This window comes from Equus asinus, chromosome 1, assembly GCF_041296235.1.
Source record: "Equus asinus isolate D_3611 breed Donkey chromosome 1, EquAss-T2T_v2, whole genome shotgun sequence".
NCBI lineage: Eukaryota > Metazoa > Chordata > Mammalia > Perissodactyla > Equidae > Equus > Equus asinus.
Genome location: NC_091790.1, coordinates 160,132,501 through 160,159,001, shown reverse-complemented (window position 1 = coordinate 160,159,001; position 26,501 = coordinate 160,132,501). Strand labels below are relative to the sequence as shown.

General features: G+C 41.5%; 1 protein-coding gene across 2 annotated transcripts in view; it reads right to left on the bottom strand.

The window, feature by feature from the left end:
• WIPF3 (WAS/WASL interacting protein family member 3) overlaps window positions 1–26,501 on the bottom strand; it is a 90,731-nt gene that overhangs the window by 54,818 nt on the left and 9,412 nt on the right. Inside the window, exon 2 of one of the 2 annotated variants that reach the window (XM_044765385.2) lies at window positions 11,698–11,853. In XM_044765385.2, the coding sequence (XP_044621320.2) occupies window positions 11,698–11,796 (99 nt within the window). In that variant the 5' untranslated portion in view covers window positions 11,797–11,853. Of the gene's footprint in view, window positions 1–11,697; window positions 11,854–26,501 lie in introns of those variants that run through there. The other variant, XM_070511300.1, reaches the window with a different exon arrangement.

Genomic DNA, 26,501 nt, shown 5'->3' with positions numbered 1-26,501 from the left:
CCATTAAAAATTTTTATTATGGACAATTAACAAAAGTTGGGTAGTATAATGAGCCCCCACGTACCATCAACCAGCTTCAACAATTATCAACTCACAGCCAATCTTGTTCTCTCCCCACCTGCTTTTCCCTCCAAATCCCTGCTTATTAAAAACATATATCCAATATTGTATGATATCAAAGGAAAGAGCTCTTAAAAATGTAACAGTAGTTATCATTACATAAAATTAACTACAATTTCTTTATATTAAACCAATATCCTGTCAGTGTTCAAATTCTCCCGGTCAGTAGAGTTTTAAATGAAAGTTCGGGCCAGGCAGAGAAAGACCAAGCCGTAGCATCTGAATCTCAGCATTGTGGAGCCACCACAAGGCCCAAAGAACATCTTTCTTTGCTTTAGAGAGGAGCTCAGAGCCAGGCAATCTAAAATTCTTACATGAGCATCACCATTAAACCTTCCAGGGAACATGTGCCTTTCCCTTGGGCAGCCTCTTGGTCTGCTACTGCTGAAGCTGCTTGTAAAATGACCCGCCAAACAACAGCTGAGAAAACACAGCCTCCTGTAAATGTTTAAAATATTTGAACCAGGCTGCCACTCCATGGGAGTGGATCCTAAAGGTCAGCCCCAGATCTCCACTCCCTCCTTGCTCAAAGTCTTGGTCCCACAGCTGGGGGCTCCTTGCTCCAACCTGTGGCTGATTCTGAGTACCTCCTGCTACACCCATGGACTCAGGCCACTCAACTCAGTACAAGATACGACAGAGGAGAGAAGGCAAACCGTTCAGCTCCTCAGCATCGGGCTACAGGAACAGGGACGGGCGCAGTGGATTCGGAATCCCTGACAAACTACAAGTCATAACCAGTGCCTACCTGTTTTTGGACTATTTTCAGACTGCTGGCCTGACTCCCCACTTTGAATTCTCAGGCTCTCAACTTTGATCTTGACCTATGGGGTCTGACCTTCTGTCCTACACTAGCCGCAGGGGCCTTTGCCCTCAATTTATCAGTCCTGGATCTGGTACCTGCCCCGTGGTTTCCTGGTCCCTGGAATAACAGCAGCCACCACTGACGGAGCAGGCACTGCATACACACAGCTTCCACGGCTCTCTTACTAGATCCATACAACAGCCCCATGATTCGTGCATTTGACGCATATTTGCCGAATGCCTACTACATGCCCAGCCCTGCTCGGGTGTCGGGGATGCACTGTGAGTAAAACAGACAAAACCCACTCCCTTCATGGAGCTTCCACGCTAGGGGCAGTGTATCCTAGGAAGCAGCCACCATTACTCTCATTTACAGATGAGGAAATTGCGGCTCAGATTACTAAGTAATTGCTTGACATCACCTAGCTGGTAAATGGCACAGCAGGGATGCAGTTTCCAATCTGTGTGGCTCTAAAGCCCACGTTTTTGTTTTCGTTTTTTAACACACCACATTGCATCATTCCACGCTCCCTACTGAAACGGACAGCTTGGCACAGCGAGTGCCGAGCGCATGATGTAGGACACAAACCTGCTTTTACACCTTTGTGTTATAAATACTGTATGTGGCACATGTGGAATCCTGCCTTCACCAGCTGGAAAACACATTCAAACTTCTCCATTGTGAACAGATCTTATTAAAATGGAAATCTATAGCTACCATGTACAAAATGGGTACACTGTGTTGCTTTCCCTGAGTTTTTAAATGTCTTTATGTAAAGCAAAGGCACAAGGTCTGTTCTCTTTGAAAACAATAACAAATTGGAATGGGGAAGGTTGTGCCAAAGGACATTTTATGGTTTATAAAATAACAAGTGAGTGTTAACTTTTGCTATCCCTAAATTTGCTACTTCTGATATAAGTGCATTTGCTTTATAAAATATTCTTAGTAAAATGTGAGTGTGTTGATGGTGTTCTGACAGGACATAACATAGAATGTGTTCTGGCTATCCAAGCTTAAGCAGGTGGAGGATGCAAAGACGTGGCTGGTTAGCTCACAATGGGTTCGCCTTGTGAATTACATCATCTTCACGGTAACTCATTAGTTCAGGAAGTAATGCTAGATACTGAGTGCCTCCTGTGTGCCTAGTGCTGACCTGGGCACAGACTCCCTGTCTGGGAGTCCCTCACTAACTGCTCCCTGGCCCAAAGATCCTTTCATCCCTTGACTCATCTGTTCAGGAGAGAGCTCAAAGCATTAACAAGAGACATCCAGTGCCGGATGCTCAGAGAAGCAAGCTTAGGACGATGAAAGGTGACTAAGTCAGAGGACAGGAGGGCCCTTCAAAGATGAGACTCCAAGGATCCCACGTGTAGGAGATACATAACAAAGAAGCAATGCAAGGTACGAAGTTCTGGTCTGGGAATAACCAATTGTTCTCTCAGCACTTCCATGACTGACAGTGATCCGCAACAAGCCCAGCCTTCTCTGGACTCAGGTTCTAAACTCTTCAGAGGCAGAGACTGCTTAATTCTGTGCAGCAAAAGCTCAGTCAACTTGCATGATGGCTTCTGTCCCCACCGTGTGCCCAGCATCGCTAACAGCAGAGACCCTGTTTTTCCGAGCCCATCAACAGCCCAGCTGTAAACTAAAGACAAGACAAAACTGAGCTCCTCCGCATTGTATCTGCTTCTTTAATGCTGATTCTCTGCTGTGAAACCATGGGTTTTATTCAGAGGGTAACCTGCAAAATGTGCTTCTATTAAAAGGAGAAAAAACCCAACAAACCAGTGGGAGGAAATGATGGAATCATAAAGAAAAAAAGAAAAGGAAAGGAAAAAAAAAAAAACAAAAGAGCAATCTTAGGAGGAGCTTGGAGATACAGGAAGAAATCTGGGAGCTGTGTCCTAGGTGAGGGAAGGGGAAACCATTCACTTCCTGGCTTGTAGATTCAAGGGGTAGGGGCAATCCTTGAGAAGGTCTGTGTCAAAGAGCAGCTGGTTCAGTGGTACAGAGCGCGGACTCTGGCGCCATTCTGCCATCGTTCAAACCATGGCTCTGCCGCTTACTAGCTCTGTGATCCACGTAAGGCACTTCCCCCTCTGTGCCTCAGTAAACTGATCCATAAAATGAGAATAACAGTACCTACCTCAAAGGGTTACTGTGAAGATTAACTCAATACTGTGCTAAGCACTTGGAACAATGCATACAATAAGCACTACATAAGTGTTCGATGATATAGCCATCAGTACCACTCATTCCACCTGTACACACATATGGAAGCAATAGAGCACACAGCAGTTAGGCTCTCAGAGAGCCTGGGGAGGAATCCAGCCTCCACCACTTCTGGCTGTGTGACACTCGGCACCTTAGTAATCTCTCTGTGCCTCAGTTTCTTCATCTGTAAAATGGCACTATCAGTGCCCCCACCTCATTGGATTGTTGTAAATCTGAATTTAGATAATCCACGTTAAGTGCTTACCGCAGTACCTGGTACACAATTCAGTAGACACCTGCTATTATTATTGTACATTATTATTATATGATCCAGTTCAGCCAGTTGGTAAATGATTATTCATTCCTTTTTTTTAAAACCTTTTCTTCTCATCATAAAAGTAATACATGCTCTGTGTAGATATTTGAGAAAATACAGAATCACACAAAAAGAGCAAACCGAAATCACCCCTCCAGCCCCTGGATAACCAGTGACGTTATATATGGTCTATCTCCTTACAGTCTTTATCTGAGAGCACAGGAGTGACACGCACACACAGTTTTGCTCTGTTTGACCACACCACCTACACGCAGCCCACTTTTTTCCCTTCACATTGCCTTTTCATTAAACATTCTAGGAAACGACTTCGGCAGCTGCCAACACCCCACTGCAGAGATGTGCTTGTGCTCTGAGGGTCTGGGCCCCCGCCCCTCTTGCTTGCAGCATTCTCTACCTGGCCAGGGCTGGACATCTAATTGCCAGCAGCAATCTGACCTTGTCATTTTTCTTCTTTTATGGCAAGAAAGGGAAGAGCCGTTTGGGAGAAGGAGGACAGGGCCCCAAAGATCCCAGGCTCCAGAGCACGGTGGCCCTCCTAAGTACAACAGTGTGCATATGAAAAGACAGCCCTGGTGTGGGGGAATGGTTCCCTGGCAGTTTTCTAGGAATCCTTAGTTCCACTGTAATTGTAAGAGATTTCAAAGGCAAAGAGCCAGCAGGTTCGGTGCACAATAAAGCTCTGGTTAGTAATCATTGCTACAGAGACGGCTGTGGCTTTCGAGGATGGCCCCTTGGCCTCCTACCGCATGGCACCTTTCTGCCACATCCTTCTGCCACATCCTTCAGCTCAGATGCTGCGTGAGAGTGGCTTACGCTCCTGGGCTCCTATGAAATTTGATAAAGGCCTTTAACAAGCACCTACAGGCTTTTCTTGCCAAGTCCCAGGCATTATTAGCACGTAATCGCTGCCTCCTGCACCACTGCAAGCCCTTTCCTTTTTGTTCCTGCCACCCCTCCCACCTCACAGCTGTGAAAACAGAAACATATTTAAATCCCATCCTGAATGGCCCTTTGGAAGTATGAGTGGCAGACCCTGCCACACCTCTCTCTTCATACAGACCAAGTAGGTAGGCTGCAAAGACGGCCTCGTTCTTTCCCTGAAGCAGTGTTACTGCTCACGGGTGCAAACCGGCAAAGGAGAGAGGGAGAAGCAAGCTTTTAAGATTTCTTGAAGACAAGGGTGTAGTGTTGCAAACTGCTAAGCAGAGACCAAATGTCAATTTAACACTTTCCTAATAGCTTGGCCTAATGCAAAAGCCTTCTCCTTGTCCCTGTAGCCACTGTCAACGCTGGGTAAATGTCCCCAATCCTTCATTAGGGACACTAATCAAAGCACCAGAGTGTCAGGAGAATCTAAGTGACTGACAGAGTTTAAGATTTTTTAAGCCTCTCATTATTCCAAATGCACCAGTAAACATGCAAATTACCTTTTGCAGAATATAGGGTAATATGCAATTCTACTAAGCCCCCTTCCACCTAGTGCCTCCAACTCCTGCATTTATTTTTCAACCACGGCAAACACAAAACTCCAAAAAAGGCTCTCAGGGGATTTCAGATACCGCTCCGTTTTCTTTCACAGATTGACATGCTTTTCTATCCCACATGAGCTCCTGCATCCTAGAGAGGGTGAGAAAATCTCCCTATAGAAGCCACAGCTGGTATTTCCTGACACCGAGTCTACGCTGCCCATGAATCCTGCATCCTTGGACTGCAAGGAGAAAGATTATCTCACTGATTCCCAGCTGTAAATAAAGACTCTGGCAAACGGTAATGAGGGGACAGAACAGCGAGGGGTCACCATATGCTTCTCATTGCCGTTTCCCTTCAGCATTTTGTTAAACATGACCCCCTGAACAGGCAAGCAGAAATATACAGCACTGCAGTGTCTTCCTACTTAAGAGTTTTGCTTTTCATGGTAAATAAATCATTATTAGGCCAGTTTCCCCTTTGTTTTTAAATGATAAAAATACGGCCTCCCTAGAAGAACCAGTTTCCTCCTTAGGGTGTTTAAACTTGAACGGCAACATTAAAAAATAATGCTACTAAAATTTACAAATCTACTTTTTAAATAAACACACATGCTGTGGACATGACCCTATGGTCAGGCTTTGCCTGGGCAACCCGACTCCAAAGAATTTATCAGCTGGCTAGAGACACACGTATTTGCTTTCTCTTGTATAGGTAGTGTTGTGGGATCGTGGCAAGAAAACAGAGATCACAGGCCCTCAAGGTGTTTATTCTCTCATCTTGGACATTACCAAGGGGTCAAAGTAGACTTGAAAACAAATGTTCAGTAAAATTCTGCTGCATTTCGAAAATCAAATCCATTGTATTTTCTTCAGTTTTTTTAAGTTACATCCTGTAACCAAAGCAACAATAATAGGTGGACGAATGCACCATGGGGGCAATTTTGACAGTGGTAAGGGATAAGACAAAGGAGTAGAGCTCAAAAGATAGAGGGATTTGGAGGCTGGCCCGGCTGCCCAGTGGTTAAGTTCTGCACACTCCACTTCAGAGGCCTGGGTTTGATACCTGCATGCAGACCTACACCACTTGCCAGTGGCCATGCTGCAGTGGTGACCCACATGCAAAATAAGGGAAGACTGGGAACAGATGTTAGTTTAAGGTGAATCTTCCTCAGCAAAAAAAAAGAGAGAAAAAAAGAGACAGAGGGATGGTGACAAGAACAGAAGGGAAACAAGATGGAGAGGGCTGTATGCTTTCCGTTAGAGCCTGCTCCAAAATGTCAGCAAGCCCCAGCTGCCCTTCTCTCTGTTCTCCTACCATGTTCTTAGAAAAAAGAAAAGATAGGAGACGAGGATGGGATGGGTAGGAAGAGGAAAAGTGAGAGGTAGGAGGGAGAAAACAAAAAACTTTCAGCCCTGGTCTAATCTGCAGATCTTCCAGAGCTAAGCTGAAGTCTGACAGAACACTTTTCATTACAGAGGATCAGACATCACCTAAAATGCTCCCTCCTTGCAAAGATTACATATAATAAATCCTGACACGCTGGTCTATGAGCATAGATATTTAAAGTCCTCGACACTGCTTACAAAGAGGTTTAACTCCATTACTTATCCCTATTTACACAGATATTTATTTATCCACCCATCCATCCATCCATTCACTACCTCTTGTAAGCCAGGCACTAGGGACACAAAAGACCACAAAACATAAAATGTGGACCCCAGTCAAAGAAAAACAAAATTAAAAACTGATAACTGCTACGTAGGAGGGGTTTAAAGTGTGTTATAAAAGCCAGCATGGGATATGAGGAAATGAGGCCCTGAGGAAGTGACATCTGAGCTGAGATGAGCAGAAAGAGCTTTCCAGGCAGAAGGAACAGTTATGGTTAAGTTCTAATGCGGGGGGCACGGGGGGAGAGGCGCAGTATGAGGTCTGAGAGGCAGTCAGGGTCAGATCACACAGGTAGGTTGGGCTACAGTTAAGAGGTGATGGAGAGTCCTTGAAAGGTGACGCAGAGAAGGGACATGATCTGATGCAAGCGTACTGTTGGGGCTCAGGGCAGGCTGCCCCAAAATATGCCACTTTGGCATATTGATTATTTTGAATTAAAGCCACTTGAGAAACAGCCAGTGCAAAAAAGAGCACTCCGACCTTCCTCTCTCTGTCCCCCTAAAAGGAGGAAATAAATCTCCTATCTGAAAGCTACCTCCCCACCCCATGCACCAGAAGGTAGAGACATCCTTATTGCTAGAGATTGGGAATTCAAGGCCAAGAAGGCTGTGTAAATAAATTCTGTTTAGATGCTTCACTAATGAGACACCCAAAGCCTAAGTTTCTTTGTCTTGTCAATTTCTCACAAATTCATTGTTTCTCTGTCTAAAAAGTACAAAAGCTGCTTGCTTTGGTCATTTCTTCAGGTCCCATTTCTATGAGAACTCTGTATGTACAAATTAAATTTTTTTTTCTCCTGTTAATATGTCTTGTGTCAATTTAGTTATTAGACTAGCCAAAAGAACTCAACAGGGCTAGGGGGAAATTTCCCCCTCCCTGACAAGACCAAGATCATTGGCTGCTGCTAATGAAAGGAAGGCTGAATGAAGTCAGCTATCTTGTAGGACAGGCGTAGGCAAAGACTCTCTGTAAAGGGCCAGACAGTAAACATCTCAGGCATTGTGGGCCAAAAGGCAAAATCATGGATGTTATGTAAGTACTATAAAACAAAAGAGAAAACAAATTTTCACCCAATTTTTATTGATGAAATTCAAAATACAATACTAATAATTGAGCATAACTTTAAAAATACAGGATAACTAGCGAGAAGAATGGAATTCTTTTTTGGGGCAATAACAAGTTGTTTAACTGGTGTTCTGCCACTATAGCACAAAAGCAGCCATAGACAATACGTAAGTGAATGAGCATGGCCACAGTTCAGTAAAACTTGATTTACAGACTGAAATTTGAATTTCATATAATTTTCATGTGTCACAAAATATTATTTTTCTTTTGATTTTTTTCAAGCGTTTGAAAATGTAAAAGCCATTCTTAGCTCGTGCACTATACAAAAACTGGACCGTGGGCTCTGCTCTAGTTTGCCAGTCTCTGTTGTAGAAGGTCCCATGTGCTGGATGTGTGCCAGTGCTTGCCCAGAGGACATTCACTTTTGGCAGGTTGATGCTGGGTGAAGCTACGTATTTCTTGCTGCATCACAGTAAAAGCCTTGTGATATGAGGTCATTCTATTACAGGTGACACTAAGTTTGATCCATTTTAAAGGTACATTTTCTCCTCTGCAATTAGAAGTAATCTCTGGGTGCTACTTGGGATCCTGTGGACATCCTGTTCCTCAAAAACCTTTCACTAAGTGTTTTAGCTGTTATGGATGATCTTGGCCTGAGTCAATCATTACACTGGAAGTTACAAAATAATTTTGATAGGAGTTTTAATGGCTGCCTCGTATACCATTTTGTGGACTGCATAATCATTTATTTATTGAATCTCCTGGTATTAAAAACTTAGTTTCTTTTCTTTTTTGGTTGCTATTACAAATAATGCTTTCACTAATATCCTACAGCTAAATATTTCTGTACATCTATGATTAGTTACTTAAAGAAAATTACTTGATGTGAAACTGAGTCGTAGAGTATATCCATTTTTTAAAGGGTTATGATCTATATCAACAAACTGTGTTTTAGGGAATTATACCAACTTTTGCTCCCATTAAGAGTTATAAGAGCCTAGTTCCTAACACTCTAGCCAACATTTAAAAAGTACCATCACCAAATTGATAGATGAAAATGTTTTTTCATTATTTTCATTTGTGTTTATGCAATTGTAGTGAGGTTGAAACATTTGTATTTCTTCCACCTGGTCATATCCTGTGCCCATTTTTCTATTCATCCTTTCCATACTGATATGCAAGAGCTCTTTATACATTAAGGATGTTAATTCTTTGCCTTTAATATGGATTGTAAATATTTTTCTCAGATTGCAGAAAAATGTGTTCTAAAAAATATTAAAATTTACATGGCTATTTTCCTCCTAAATTGATCTGTTCCTCCATGAGATAGATGCAAAAAAAAAAAAAAATTAGGAATGCAAAAAATTAACAAAGTGTAGAATTATTTTTGTTTGTTTGTAGAATTATTTTGTTTGTTTGTAGAATTATTTTGTTTGTTATAAATTTAAGCATCTTCAAAGAAAAAGCCTTCCCTAATGAAATTTAATATTTTATTATCAGCATTCAAAATTCTCTTCTGATCTTTGTTATTTATTTCATATATAGCTGATTTCATTATGCACAAAATGTGCGTTGTTTTTAATCCATCATTCCATATCTACTTTCCATAATCAGCACAGTTATAAATGTAAGTTTTAATTAACACTATGGCATAATGCAATTTTTAATTAACAGCATGATATAATACATTTCATTTAGTTCTCATAAACCATTTAAGATGTAATTTTTCACTAGAATAAATAGCATTGCTGTGCACATTCTTGTATAAATTCTTTTGGGTTCCTTCAGGGTTAAATTCTTTTTTTTTTTTTCTTTTTTCCCCCAAAGCCCCCCAGTACATAGTTGTAGATCCCTCTAGTTCTGCTATGCGGGACGCCACGTCAGCATGGCCTGATGAATAGTGATACGTCCACGCCCAGGATCCAAACCGGTGAAACCCTGGGCTGTGGAAGCGGAGCACGTGAACTCAACCACTCAGCCACAGGGCCAGCCCCTGGTCAGTCTCAAAAGTAAAACTCCTCAATTACTAGGGGAAAAGATATCACACATTCAGGTTTATTGTTTTCTGCCAGAGAACACTCCAGAAAGACTCATTCAACACTTATTGAGTCCCAGGTATTTGTGTTTCACCAGCAATATTTAAAAGGGCTTATTTCCTCAAATCCTCAACAATATAGGTTTTGACAAGTTTATTTATTCTGGCTAAGTTTATGGGTGTATTGTGGTATTTGAAGTTATTGTAAGTTGTACTTCTTCAGTGCTAGCAAGTCTGTGTAAGAGCCATATGATAGTTTCATGTATGTTTCCTTCACTTACAAATTGTTCCTTTCTTTTATTCATCTCCTTTATCCCTCGTGGGGTCAAATTCAGCAGTGGGACTTCAATATTTATTCTTTTTTTTAAAGGTATGCTTTTTTTTTTTTGGCAAGGAAGACTGACCCTGAGCTAACATCTGTTGCCAATCTTCCTTTTTTCCCCTCCCCAAAGCCCCCCAGTACCTAGTTGTACATCCCAATTGTAGGTCCTTCTGGTTGTGCTGTGTGGGACACTGCCTCAGCATGGCCTGATGAGCAGTGCTAGTCCGCAGCCAGGAACCAAACCCGTGAACCCCAGGCTGCAGAAGCAGAGGGGGCGTGAACTTAACCACTCAGTCATGGAGCCACCCCCTATTCTTTCTATATATTGGTTAGAGAGCTTTCAGATATAACTCACGTTATGTGCTTTCTTCCACTCTCTTCAAGGGCAAGGGCCAAGTTTCAGGCAGGTCTATGTCCCTGGCACTTCAAATATGGCTGGTGCGCAAAGCTAACATCACAGAGGATGACATCCTAGGCATAGTCTGGCCCTCACCAAGGCCTGTGGCCGGGCGGTGGGGCATCAGGCCCTCTCTTCGTAAGCAATACTCCCCATGGCCCTGTCATCCGTCCATCTGAGGAGAGGGGTGCGCCCCAGGGGAGGATGGCAGGTTAGGCTCTAATCCTGGCTGCTGCCGACTGAGCTCATATGGTCCCTAGGCAGCCCTGCGTCTGCGTGCCGTATCACCGGTGGCATCCGTATCTTTCATCTTCCACTGAAGACAGGAGCTGTGGTTCCATCTAGACCTCGCTCTCTGAAGTGCGTGGAGGATGAGGGTGTGAGAAATGCTCCAGGTTTTCCCCAGAGGAAAGGTTTGCTGTAAGCATTAAGCACTAACATTCTAAAACAGTGTGTGTAGGGGGGTGATTTTACCCCCCAGGAGACATTTGGTGATGACTGGGGACATTTTCAATTGTCACAATTGGGAGTGCTACGGCATCCAGTGAGTACAGACCAAGGATGTTGCCAAACATCCTACAATGCACAAGATAACCCTCCATGACAAAAATTACCTGACCCCAAATGTCAGCGGGGCCAGGGATGAGCACCCCTATTCTAAAGCAAAATAACCACCCTCTGTGCCTCTCCTTCTAAACCCAAACCAAACTATTAAACCAAGAGAGAGTATTCCGTAACACAAACTGCAATAGACTAACGTCAGTCTTATGTAGATAGGGAAATTTCATTTAGAGATTTTCCTATGACACTTCTCTTACTTGGGCCCAGAAACAGGCAACTGAAACCCAAGCTATCATTATCACCATGCAGATTACGCACTGGAACTTGACTTGGCAGCACGTCTCATTGACTGTGCACTTGGGCACGGCCTGTCTTCTCATCTGAGCTTTCCAGTGAGGTGGAAGCGTTGCTTAGAGAGACTCGGGAAGCCTGAATCGAGCAGCAGGAATTGGAAGAAAAATTATGGAGACGTCTGTAGGAGATACTAAGGTAGACGGTGGAAGCTGCCAAGAAACAGGGAGAGAAATACCCAGGCTGGCTGGTTTGGAATCAGACCTTGGAGCCGCTAGGGCCAGCTACCTAAGATGCCACCTGTCATAGCAGAGCTAGGAGATGACTTGTTCTGAACATTTAAAACCTTCTGCTTAAGTGTATTCAAAGCAGCTTATGCGCGACAGTAAACCAGACTGAAAACAGGTCTTACCGGGGGCACTGATGGTGGGGGAGGGGGAGGAGCCCCCAGAGGCGGAGGAGGCGGAGGCAGAGGAGGAGGAGGTGGTGGCGGAGGCGGTGGCACTGGCATATGTCACAGTGTTGGTGTCCCTTGCTTATGAATGGTCCCAAGAGAATGGTTTCTGCTCTGAAACAGAGAAAAGGGAGAGTTTTAAACTCGGATGTCTTTATTCATGCACACGTAATATATGTCATGCAGACATGCATATTACATATATTTCATACTTTCGCTTGTCCATTCATTCTTTCAATAAATACTGTGTGCCCACTGTGAGGCAGGCATTGTGTCAAGTGCTGGAGACTGAAAGAAGTAGCCAGATTTTAGAGAGAATTAGGTGATGAAACAGATAAAATTGAGCTATCTGTGTCTCAATATAGACTACATAAAGAGCAACATCTCATTCCACAATGATTTCTCCAAAAAACTGAATTCTACTCTTTACCATTAAACTTTTAGTTTTATCATTTCTGAAGCAATTTAAAAATATTCTGCTCATACTCCCATTTTCCTAAGCAGAGCAAACACAATGAAACGTAACCTTTTCTGAATGTCACAGGTTCAGCGTTGCTGATGACGTCAATCTTGAGTGAGGCTTACACGGGGCATGAGTCATTTTCCTGCACCTTCTCTACTGTCAACTCTTTTCTTGCTGTTCCTGTATTGTTATTTCTATACAATCATGGTTGGGGGGGGGGGCATGCCACCTCTCCTCTGCATAGACTTTATATCTGGTACTTGCTGCACAGAGGGCTCTTTGGAACAATTCTGCAAATACAGTTAAGTTTCAAACAGTTACTGCCGTAGGACGTCTAATCTCCAGATAAATGTGTGTGTGTGTGTGTGTGTGTGGATGTGGACATGTGCTTTAGAAGCCATATCAAAACACACTGCAAGGGCTTATAACCTGTACTAAAAAAAAATCCCAGAGTTTACAAGTTGAGGAAAACCTATACAAGGATCTAAAAATAATTTAAGCAGAAACAGAAATTAGCATCAGACTTAGACAGCAGAGATTTTGCGATCCTTCGGTCTCTTTAGTCACTAGAAGGCCAGGATAAGGTCTGTGTCTCCGTTTCTTTAACTTTAAAATCTGACGGAATTTATATTACTCCATGTTAATATTCTTATCTCCTAGAGGCAAAAAGCAAGTATGTCACATGGTGCTTTATTCTTAATATAGTCGACTGGATTTTGCTTACTTAATATATGTTAGTTGTCTTTACCTTTTTATATAGTGGCTACTATATAACAGGCTGATGACATTAATTTCCATAACAATCTTCTAAGGTCAGTAGTTTATTCCCAATTTTATAGGTAAGGAAAACGACATTCAGAGTTATTAAGCACTCTGCCCAAAGTCACACCTAGCTAGTAACTGGTAGACTGGAGATCGAAACCCAGGCTTCTCAGGCTCCAAAGTCCAGCCTCTTATCAGTGTGATTTTTTTTTTTTTTACTGTCGTGAAATATACTTAACATAAAACTTATCATTTAACATTTTTAAAGTATACAATTCAGTGGCATTAAGTACATTCACGATGTTGTGCAATCATCACCACTACCCATTTCTAGAACTTTTTCTTCATCCCAAACAAAAACTGTGTATCCATTAACCAATAACTTCCCATTCCTCTTCCCCTAGCCCCTGGTAATTTCTACTCTCCTTTCTGTCACCATGAATTTGCTTATTCTAGTACCTCAAATAAACGGAACCACACAGTATTTGTCCTTTTGCATCTGGCTTATTTCACTTAACACAATGTCTTCAAGGTTCCTTCCCGTTGTAGCATGGGTCAGAATTTCATTCCTTATTATTCCATTGTATGTATCCACCCCATTTTGTTTATCCATTCATCTGTTGATGGATACTTTGGCTTGCTTCCACCTTTTAGGTATTGTGAATAGTGCTACTGGGAACACTGGTGTACAAACATCTCTTAGAGATTCTGATTTCAATTCGTTTGGGCATGTACCTATGAAAGCAATTGCTGGATGTATGGTACCAGCCTGTTTTCATCAGGGTTAAGAATCCCCTAAAATTGTATAAGAAGTTTAAACCATATAAAATATATGTATAAGTTCAGTTTTGGGGGTAAAGAGTCCATGATAGTTTTCATATAAGTTCCCAAGAGGGGCCTGAGCTGATCATTGGAGAAGACCATCAAGCCATGGAGAGTTTGGAGTTAATCTATTATAGCTACTACTATTGAACCAATCTAATATAGGAACTAAATAGAATACAGCCAATTCTCATTATTCGTGGTAGCAATGTTCTATAATGTTGCCACGAAACTGATTTAGCAAATACTGAACCTTTGCTCCTAGGAGAAATACAAGGTTAGGTTCCTGTGAACATCTGTCACGAGATTTTTGTCAACTCATTAATATCTAATCTTGTTTTATGTGTGTTTCTGCTTAACGATACCTTATTTAATGTATACTGTTGATTCATTAACATTGAACTATGGCCAACAGCAGTGGAACTCACACCTGAACGAAGCTTACCTAACACACACATCTTCTCCATGAGGCACATGGCAGCCCTCTTGCACTCAAGAACATGAGACAGCACTTCAACATTACACTTGGGGCGGGGGCGTTTAAAACAGCGAAATCACCAATAAGCACAAAAATTTGAAAAACATGGCACTAGATAGAATGTGAAAAGGACACTTGTTTACAGCATGAGAGCTGAAATGAGAAGGCAGAGTGTTGCCTTGTTCAACCTCAGCTGGGAACCTGTACAACGGGCCACTCAAGTTTTTGCCACTCTGCAAATGATCACAAAAGCGCCTTAGCGAGTAGGTGATTTGCAAACTATGGAACCAGTGAATGATGAAGATTGACTGTGTAACTTTTTGTTTGTTTGCTTTGTTCTTTTTTTTTTGAGGAAGATTAGCCCTGAGCTAACTGCTGCCAATCTTCCTCTTTTTTGCTGAGGGAGGCTGGCCCTGAGCTAACATCTGTGCCAATCCTCCTCCATTTCTTGTATGTGGGACACTGCCACAGCAAGGTTTGATGAGCGGCGTGTAGGTCCACACCCAGGATCCGAACCCATGAACCCCAGGCCACTGAAGCAGAGCACATGAACTTAACCACTACACCACCAGGCCGGCCCCCCGTATAACTTTTTGAACATCCTATATGTGCTCAGTACTGCATCAGGTACTTTTAATACATCATTTCATTTATTCCTCTCAACAACTCTTATGGTAGAGACTCATGTTTCCATAAAATAGATTGCTAAATTTTGTCCCAGACGTTATGTAGTTTCTGTTAAATTTCAGAAAGAGTATTGGAGCTGAGCTAAAGCCCTGGCCTTTCTGATTCAAAACCTCACTTCTTTGTTTTACTACCTTAGTATAATTCAGGTTGTATTACTTCTCTGCTTCCATTTTGCAAAGATTTAAAAAATATCTGCAAAGAGCCTCAAGTAAAAGGGATCTCACAGAGCTAAGTATAATTCTTCCACATGCTCCTCCCTAACCTAAGCATCCTTGCTCCCCATCCAGTTTTATCCATAAAAATCTGAGAATGACCAGGGGCCACCGGCCTTCTGTCTTGCTGAAATCACAGGAATGATCTTTCAAGCTCCAGGATTAAAGGATATTTTTATATGCAGTACTTGACGGTGGTGACGGCTTTTTCTTGACAGATATAATAATTAAGCAATTATCTAGAGAAGTTAAGATCTGATAGCTGAGAATGCAGAGCTCCGGGAAGTCACAGGCTGTACCTATGAGCTCTTTGATGCTTTGTGCTCTCCTGACACATTTAAAAATGTTATTTTGCTCTGCAACCTATTAAAAATTGTTTAGGATTAAAAAGCCAGATTCTCAAAGGCTTTTCTATTTTTTCCCAACTCATGAAATAACTCTGAATAACAGCATGGAAATGCAGGTTAGATATTCAACAGAACTAAGAGGCACTTGTGCATGAGAGCCCAAATGTAGGGGACAGAGCTGGTCCTAGAGAGACCTCTGACCTCTAGGCAGACCTGGGTTCTATTTCTACCTCATTTTCCCTGCTGTGTGACCTTGGTCAAGTCACTTAACCTCAGTGGGTCTTATTTTCTTTACTTGTGAAATAGCTATAATGCTTGATTCTTAGTTTCTTATCTGGATTAAAACAAATCCTTTATATGAAGAACACATGGGTCCTGCCACACAGCAGACGTAATTGGAAGCTGTATTTATCATCATCACACCACCGCCACCTTCACCACCACAAATAATGGTAATAAAAGCTGGAGTAGATAAGTGCCCGGAGAGAGGGTCAGTGTGCTAAGGCACGTCATCATCAATTCAAACACGAGGAGTGGGGGACAAGAAATAAACGTCTGGCAGAAGCTATCGCAGTTTCAGCAGGTAAAAACGTGGCTATAGGAGTCTGGTTAGAAGCAGCAGCATGTAAGCAGAGATACAGAAGTGGCAGAATCAAGCGGCCTGGGAGGCTGGTATGGGCTGGATCCCAGAGGGGCTTCAATGCTGCTACACTGTTCTGCAAGTGTCTCCTTCCCGGGGTAGGGGTGCACATGTCTTGTTGCGGCCATCTGCCATCTTTTGGACGCTTTTCCTATGCCCAAGGAATTTCTCACATCATGAGTCCTGCCTCCCCAGCCAGAAGCCAAGAACTCCTTTTCCCAGCATCCCTTGCAGGCAGGGAGCTGACTTGTGTCCATGAACTCATAGGTGAGGAAATAATGGATGCACAAGTCGTGGAGGGGCCTGGCTAACAGGAGTGACAGCCTGGGTCTGGGGCGGGAGGCCTCCTCTCAGCTCTGGCTGATTGCTATTCAGTGGGAACCCAAGCCTAGTATTGGCCAGATCCTCCCATTTTTTTCCAAAAGCTCCCAAATCCGGATTTCTGTGTGAAACCCAGTTTTGAAATGTGGGTAATTAATTCAAAAAGCATTTTTAAAAACCAGTGGGCCAACAGAACATGTCTGCAGGTTACACAGGACCCACAGACTGTCATAGCACAACCTGCTCACGGGGAGTTACTGGGGCTGGGGCGGGGGGAGAGGACGGATGCCCCCTTGGTGTAGGTGACTCTCCTTCCTCCCACTCTGCTCCTGCTCATTCCTCACCTGATTGGTCTTGTCTGTACTCATTCAGAAACAGATGTGGACTGGGCTTGCCTATCTCATTAACATAAAAAGTTATATATGTATATATACCAACGGGGCTTTGTGAATTATCTCAAAGAGAAATAACTCATGGTAAATGCTTTGACACACTGGTTACTTGTGTCGAAACTTTATACTCACTTTTTTTTCCCCAAGAGTTTGACACATTACAGCTGTTCACAAATAGAAAACGGGCCTATTTTAAAAATATAAGCAAGAAGGATTACTGCTGCTATTTGGCAAAAGCATCTTTGGCTGGTTCTAAAAATACCTTTCAATAGGAACCTGAAAACAAGGGTCTCTGCACTCATAACTTTTTATGCTTTGATGCTGTCCCATTGAGTCTCTTGCTTATTTGGCTCTGGAGTGGGGTGGGGGGAGAGCAGAGATTTCTCACCTCTGAACTAATAAAATAAAGGTGCATGAGCCCCAGGAGGCAACCATTTCTCACGTTATGGTCCCGGTAGGGTCCTGCCACCTGACAGATCAGTCATTTGTTTATCAAAGGTGCCCTGCAGCCAGGAAATCACAAACCACAAGCCGATGAGCATTCAAGGCACACATAAAAATGTTCTCAAAAAACACGTGGTAAAGTTGCCAAAACTACAAGGAAAATAATAAAGGGATTTTTTTAAAAAAAAACCTTCTCTTCAGGTGATGGTGAAAATGATTTACGAGTGGTCACTTCCTCACTGCTTTTTTTTTTTCAAAGTTTTAACCCTTGTATTTTGGTTCTTTCTTTTTTTTTAAGTATGCTTTTTCTTTTCTTTCTTTTTTTTTTTTGGGGTGAGGAAGATTGGCCCTGATCTAACATCTGTTGCCAATCTTCCTCTTTTTATTTTCTCCCTAAAGCCACAGTATCATAGTTGTATATCCCAGTTGTAGGTCATTCTAGTTCTTCTATGTTGGATGCTGCCACAGTATGGCCTGATGAGTGGTGCATAGATCCAAGACTACTATCCGAACCAGCGAACCCTGGGCCCCCGAAGTAGACGGTGCGAACTTGACCACTTGGCCACCAGGCCGGCCCCATCCTCATAGTTTAATGAGTGAATTCTTTGGGCATAGCTCTCTCCCGGGACTTTCCACTTGTAAGATCTCATGCCCCGCACACCACCTCTCTCTGTTACGGCTGTCCTCTGACAGGCCACATGGAAAATTCTACTCTCACTCTCCTCAATGGTATAAAAGTCCTGGAAATATGTAGCCTTTTTGGGGAGATTGGGCACGTTGGCCTGAGTAAGCAGGGAAGCCGAGACAGGGTAGGAGGAAATAAAGAGCACAGCATAAAAAATCCTTTAACATTCATATTCTAGATGATAGAAAAACAAATTGAGCTTTGACACAGCCCTTAATGTGTGGCAGGCACTGTTTTTAGAGCTTTTCATATATTACCCATTTAAGCCCCACAACACCCCCATTGGATAGAGACCATTATCATCTCCTTTCTTCAAACGAGCAAAGAGAGGCACAGAGAGGTTAAGAAACTTACCCAAAGTCACACAGTGAATTAATGGAGGAGCTAGCATGCAAACCTGGGGTGTCTGGCTCCAGAGTACACACTCTTAAGCACCATGTTAACTTAAGTCACTTGTAAACATATGACTTTCATAATTTTTGTCACATCCACATGCCACCTGAACTTACTTTTAGTTATATAAGTTTATTTAATAAAAGATACTTTAAATTATTACTGTAAATGGAAAACTAATATCATTTGCCATAAATAGAAGGTAATCATAAAAATAAACACAATAATTTTTAAAATAAAAATGTTCATCGATGTACCATCTAAACTCATTTCAGGTTTCCCTAGTGATTCCTAAACCTTTGTGCTTTGGAGAATGGTGACCTAGAGCAATGCTTCCCAAACCTTCATGGAGGATGAATCAATCTCCTGTCAAAATGTAGATTCTCATTCAGCAGGTCTGAGTGGGGCCTGAGACTCTGCATTTCTAACACGCTCCCGAGTGAGGCCAACACTGCTGGTCTGGGGACCACACTTGGAGTAGCTCTAGAATGTGGAAGCATGGGAGAAAGGCAGAGTCTCCACTCCAGACCGACTGAGTCAGAATCTGGGGAGTATCTTATCAAGAAGTGATTTCTGTGCCCGCTAGAGTTTGAAAGCCTCTGTTCTAGAGGGTGGTAAAACTCTCTGCCCCACAGAGTCGGAAGTTGTGTCCTTTACTGAAAAGTCCTTTTCTGTAGACTCATTTAATTTCAGCAAGCTGGGTTCATGAAAATGGCATACTGGTCTTAGAACTGGAATTGACGCACAAAATTCAAAGAGAAACCAAGCCGAGTGCCCAGTCACCTCTCACAGAGGTGACATGAAGGATTTCTGACACCTGAGGAACTCCAGCCCCGACAGCAGCTCCTGAGGCTGAACCTGTTCAGCCCCAACCGGATGTTACAGCGAATTATCTGCTGAAACGCCTAAAAGATGAAGGCAGATTTGCGCATGTGAGTTCTAAAATGAAGACACACTTTAATCACAATCTCATATGAAACCTAGTAAGTCAGAGCCACAATGAACTCACAAATTGGTTTCCTTTTATAAGACTTATTGAAACAAAAATTTGTTCCCAGATCACTCACTGAATTCACAATAATATCTGAACAGTATTTGGCAAAAGGAAAAATGGAGATATTGATAATATTTATCATTGACTCAGGTGTTGAAATTATGGCTAAATGCCATAAAAATCATGTGTGGTTCCCAAAGGTGAAAGGAGAAAATATTGATTTCCTATCTTTTTTTTTTATGCCTTTGAATTAGTTAAAAGAAGAACCAGGCTTATTAAAAATACATGATATTAATCACACATTCAAAAGTCAGCCTCCTTTTATATAACAGCTATGCTTCTGTGAAATGGCATTTTTAATTTTGGAAAATTGAGGTATGCTCTAAGTACACAAAAAGGAGTTTATTATTCAATGGAAACCTGTAACCAATGTTATAAAATAATGAGTTATTTTACAAAATAAGTTCCCACCTCTTCAATTTATTTTATGACATTGGATTTGATAAGGAGGGTATTTTTCACTTTCTAAGGCTGAGGGGGTAACTTCTCTCTTTGGATTGCGAGTTCTCCTGAAAGTGCTGTTTGAGAATCAATGAGGAAATAATGCGCAGCCTGGAGGTGGCACAGGGCACAAGTCTACAGGACAAATCCTTCCAGGTTTTACTTCTGAGACTTTAGAATAGTTTAAGTACTTTCACCTAACTCCCACTGCTTCAGCTCGGGCCAGAGAAAGACCAAGCAGAGCTAGCACCTCCAGTCCTTTGTGTGCTAGAACCTCAAACTATGGCTGCAAGGAGCCCCCTCCTCTGCGTCCCCAGGCAGAGTCCGTCCTACCGCAGCACGCACAGCTCACTGACGGCCAAGTCTGCTAAACTGGCTGGAGGTCTCACCCCTCAGACTACAGGGCATCACCCCCCGATGTAACATAGACGGCTCTTGTCTACGGGGTCACGTTCTCCAGCTCATCCTCCACTCCGTTCTATGTATCTTGTACTTGACCCACACCACACTCGTGACATTTTCTTACAAATCTTTCCTTTATATATCTCTCTGTCTTATCCACACTATTTAGGCTGCATGAGATGGCCTTCACCACCTGGAAAATTCCTACTCATCCTTTAAAACCCACTCAGGTACCAGCTTCTCCCTCTGGCAGAGCCAACTGCTCCTACCGTACTTTGCTCACAATTTTATTATGGTACTAGGCTCTCGTGAAATTTTCTTTTCACATGTCTGTGTGTCTCTCCTCACTGGACCACGGGCTCCTCAAGGGTTCAAAGCTGGGACTATCTTAGGTATCTTGGACTTGCTGAGGGCAAAGGTAATGCCAAATACCATTGCCTTGGTGTAGCTATGGGGAAGAAATAGAAAAGATATATATCAGGGATCACACCAACTACTCAAGCAAAAGATGGAGACATACCCTGGCAGCAGCACATTATGTAAGTTCTATGTGAGTCTACAGATGCAATAATCATCTTAATGATTATTAAAGAAAAATATTACAAACTAAAATGAGAAAGGAAGAGATGTACAGGAGAAATTCCTGTCCAACTGTAGATCTTACCATCAGTGTGGGAATAAAATATATTCTGGCTGCTGAGTTCTCAAAGCTTACAGCGCTCACTGAAAAGCTTGTTAGAAATGACGTAATCAAAGCTTGTTGGAAACCACGTAATCAAAGAGGAATAGTTTGATCGTTGGGAGAACTGGTCTCTAGTTCTGGCTTGAATGCCCATCTATTTCTCCATCTATACAAAGATAAAGAGTGTTCCTTCTTTCCCAATTTGCATGAATGCGAAAACCAAATGCATACTGCTTTGAGATAAATATTAAAGAAATTAAAAATAGTATATGATCCTCTCCAAAAAGCAAAGTTCTTTGAAATGTCATTTTCTTAATCAAGGATATGGCGGCTTCTTGGAAATGGAAATGCTCGTCCCAAAGGGCAGCAGAGAGGAAGCTTGCGTCTTTTAAACTAGAAAACACTTTTCAAAATAAAGTTGAGTTCAAGAAGGTCTTCTGGTTTTCAGATGGTGGAATGAAAATATCTCTGTTCCTTTCTTTTCTTGGAAACCATCTCAAAATAATAAGGAAAAGGAAACTCAGAAAGATAAACTCCGAGCTTCCGGGTTGGTGAACACATGGAGATTTGGAGAGAGTGGTGCCCCCGAAGAGGGTACAGAAGCTCGCATCCCTTCCCCATACTTTGCCCTATGCATCTCTTCCATCCGGCTGCTCCTGAGTTATATCCTTTTACAATAAACCAGTGATCTGGTAAGTAAACAAAACACAACAAAAAAATATAAACTAATTTTGGGGGGTAAAAACTAGATTTCTGTAACCCTGAACTTCAATAAATGAGACAGAACTGCCCAAGGCTCAGGATGATCAAATATGGGGTACCGGTAAGATGTTGTAGAGAGTACTCCTGTGGCTGCAGACCTCAGACAAAGCCTGCACAGTGCCATTCTCCAAAGCGGGAAGCACTGGCTCCTCAGTGAGGAAGATCCACCAACACTTGTTTAGAATAATGGAAAAGGGTGCGTAGGATGGTGCGGGAGTGGCGTGGACCTTAGACTCACCAGGGAGCAGGGAAGGTGGCAACAATAAGCCATTTCAGCAGGTGCACTCTGGAAATAAGGTGGGGTGAAGGAGAGAGTGAATCTCCAGCAGCTTTAAAGCCACCCATCGCCCCCCCACCTCTCTCTCTCACTCGCCATCATAATGAGCACCTGCCAGAGCCAAAGAGGATTCTTGCTGGTCTGGAACCTCCCCTGGTCTTCTCCTCAAGTAAATCTTCCGCAAACAATTGGTCGAAGAAGAATTCAACTCATTCTAAGATGAATAATAAAAAAGGGAACCAGTATCAGATCTATACAAAGAAACTACAAAAAAAGTGGGGAAAAGAATAGGACAAAGGACAGATGACAGACGAAGAACACTTATCAGAAAAATACTGCTGGAAGCATATGAGAACTGTGATAAGGTATATAATTATTAACTGAAAGAATTTAGTGCAACAAGTATCCTTTTAAAATAAGGACTCAAAGAAAAGAGATAAGGACTCTGAGAAGATTAGCAGGACCACAGAAGATGAAATATAATGTGGCAGAAGAGAAAGAGAAAAAGGAAGACCCCACTAGAAGGAGCCCGGAGAAAACAGGTTCTGTTGAAAATACACTGAGAATTGAGAAAAACGACCAAAATGAAATGGAAATGGAAAAAATTTAAAAGGATTAGAGAGAAACAGATAGGGAAGACAGACAAAAAATATCATTGGTTTCTCTGATAAAAGACATAAATAAATGGAAGAGAATAAACATTCAAAGACATAATTTCAAATATATAATTTAAGAAAACTTTTCAAAAATAAGATTTAATTCTACAGATTAAAAAGACACATGATATCTGAAGAAAAATGATACAGTTTTGGAGACTAGCCATAAGATCCCAGAGAAATAATGCATGACCCAAAAGTTTATACCCAGCCAAACTGTCACTGTGGTCAAAAAGCAAGTGACAGAGCCAGCCCTGCTGGCCTAGTGGTTAAAGCTCAGCATGCCCCACTTCAGTGGCCCGAGTTCAGTTCCCAGGTGGAACCATATCACTCATCTGTCAGTAGCCATGCTGTGGCAGCAGCTCATATAGAAGAACCAGAAGAACTTAAAACTATACACAACTATGCACTGGGGCTTTGGGGAAAAAGGAGGAAGACTGGCAACAGATGTTAGCTTAGGGCAAATCTTCCTCTAAAAATAAAACAACAAAAAAAAAAACTGGCCAAGACACAAGAGACATCTAAAACAGAAGAAATAGAGAAAGCTGTCAAAGACCCAGCAGCAAGAAGGATGAAGACCAGACGGATGCCCAGCTGGATTCTACCCAGCCTCTAAGGAGCAGTTTATCACCATGCTGCACTCAGACTCAAACAAGAGAAAGACAGAACAACAACAACAAAACTACTGACTGATCTCATTTATGAATGTTGAGGAAAAAATAATAAGCAAACAATTCAGGACCACACTAAAAATACTACGTATCAGCTGAGTGGGGTTTAAATGCAAGGATGCTTCAATCTGGAAAATCTACTGATCTAATTCACCACAGTGGGGGCACAAAAGAAGAAGACCATAAGCTCATCTCTACAGCTGCCCCCAAATACTTGTAACATAACTCAAAATACATCGTGGTAAAGGGGGAGAGACTAAATACACTCCATTTAAGTCAGGAACAAGACAAGAATGCCCCTTATTGCCTACTATTTATCATTATCCTAGAGGTAGTAGTCAATTCCATTAGATAAGAGAGAAATAAAATATATCATAATCAGAAATCATAATCATATCATATCTTTTTTTTTTAAGATATGTAGAAAACCTAAGAGACTCAATGGAAAAGTTATTTCAAACAATAAGAGAATTTTAAAAGGTAGCTCTTCAAAATCAATAAACAAAATCCAAAAGTATTCCTGTATATAAACAATAACTGTTAGAAGATATTATGAAGAAACAATTGCATTTACGATAGCAACTTTTAAAAGAGACATCTAAGCATAAATTTAAAAAAATATGAAAATATAGAAAAAACTTTAAGGTTCACATGGAAGAACTAACAACTATACATGGCTATGTACTGGGGCTAGCGTGGGAGGGAAGGAAGAAAAAGGAGGAAGATTGGCAACAAATGTTAGCTTAGAGCAAATCTTCCCTTGCAAAAAGAAAGTAAAAATAAAAAAAAAAAACTTTAAAACATTACTGAGAAACAGTGAAGACATGGAAAACTATATTCTATTCTTGGGTGGAAAGACTAAATATCATACAAATGCTAATTTTCTAACTATTTAGAAATTTAACGTGATCATAATGAAACAACTTGTTTGTTTTTTAGAACTAGGCAAGATGATTCCAAAGGAAACTAAAATCACTGGATAATAAATAAATTTATAAAGCCACATTCATTAAAACAATTCAGTATTGGTACACGGAGAATCAGTGAGGTAAATGGAACTGAGAGTCCAGAATAGACCTAAGTATTTTTGGAAAATTTGGCTATGATTAAAAAAAAAAAGAAAAGATACTTCATATAAGTGGGGAAAAAATGAGTTATTAAATAAAAATTATTGAGAAAACTTGGTAGCAATCTGGAAAAAAAAGTTAGATAACCATGTAAGGATCTCACGCCTTACATTAAAATACATTCCAAAGGGATAAAAATTTTAATTTTTTAAAAAGGAAACTAGAATCAGAACAAAATTTAGGAGAATTTTTAAAAATACTCTCAAAGTCAGAAAGCTATAAAAGCTATAAAAGAAAAGGTTTCTGCAAAAATAAGCACATACATACATAAAACCCACAGTAAACAAAGTCAAAAATCATACTACCAATTGGAGAAAAATGACATTAAACAAAAAAGTCATACTACACACTGAGGGGAAATTACAGTAAACTAGCTGTTTCCCTTTATTTCCCAGATAAGGTGTTCCTACAAACCCATAAGAAAGATCAATAAGCCAATAGAAAAATGGACAATGGGCCAGACAGTTCACAGACAAAGAAATACAAACGTGTAGGGGCCGGCCTCAGGGCCAAGTGGTTAAGGTCACGTGCTCTGCTTCCGCGGCCCAGAGTTTCACCGGTTTAGATCCTGGGCACCAACCTACACACCGCTCATCAAGCCATGCTGAGGTGACATCCCACATAGAAGAACTAGAAGGACATACAACTATGTACTGGGGCTTTGGGGAGAAAAAAAAAAAAAAGAGGAAGATTGGCAACAGATGTTAGCTCAGGGCCAACCTTCCTCACCAAAAAAAGAATAATAAAAGAAAGAAAGAAACACAAATGTGTAAAAAATACACATTTGAAGATGCTCAACCTTATTCATAATGAGACAATGCAAGTCAGAACCACACTAAGATGCCGTTTTTCAGTTACACTGGCAAAGATCAGCAGTTTGTCAAACGCATGTTGGAGAGAGTACAGGGAATCAGACTCTCATAATTATTGGCAGAAATATAAATTAGCACAACTTTCTGTAAAGGGTAATGGGCACATGTATCAAAAATTTAAAATACACTTTCTAACTCTAGGAATTTATCTTACGGATACACTTACACTTGTGAGAAATGATGTGTAGTGACATTCATTGCTGCCTTGTTTTTAATAGCAAAACGCTAGAAATAATCTATATACCCAAGGACTGGGACATTGGTTATTAAACTACAGCTCATACCTTATAACGGCATACTAGGTAGCTGTTAAAAAGAATATGGCAGCCCTCTATGGACCAATAACGAATGATCTCCAGGTTCTATTAAATGAGAAAAGTAAGCAGCTGAATATGTATATAGAATGAGTATGCCTTTATTCATGTTATATGTGCATATCTATAACTATACCTATAACATAGACAAATATAGGTATACACATACATGCTTATGTGTGTATATGTATGAAATATCTCTGGAAGAATGGAAAATAGGTGGTCATAGAATGGGGTATGAGAAAGACTTATTTTACACTGTATATTTTTACCCTTTTTAAAGTGTGTATCACGTGCATTATTACCTATTCAAAAAATTAATTTAAAAAATAAAAGTTCTAGGGGCTGGCTCCGTGGCCGGGTGGTTAAGTTCGAGCGCTCCGCTGCGGCGGCTCAGGGTTCGGATCCGGGGCACGGACATGGCACTGCTCGTCAGGCCACATGGAAGCGGCGTCCCACATCACACAACTAGAAGGACCTGCAACTAAGATATACAACTGTGTACGGGGGGTTTGGGAAGATAAAGCAGAAAAAAAAAATTTAAAAAAAAAAGTTCTAGATTGCCTTCTTGGGAGAATTGTGAAGAAGTATTTTTTAAGAAACTGCACTATCTGAATTAGGAGACCTCTCTACATCTAAAAGGCAAATACAAATGAATAAAGAAAAACCTCAGTTTGTCCTGACAATTTGACCCAAGTGAGCAAGTGCTGGATCCATAAAGAACAGTGCTGACAGCCCATCACGGGCTTCCTGGGATGGCCCTGCACGCAGACTTCCACGACAGCTGAAATCACCCTCCAGCCAACCACAAGTGTCAAAGGTGACTGACCAAGTGTGCTGGGAAAATAGCCAAGAGAA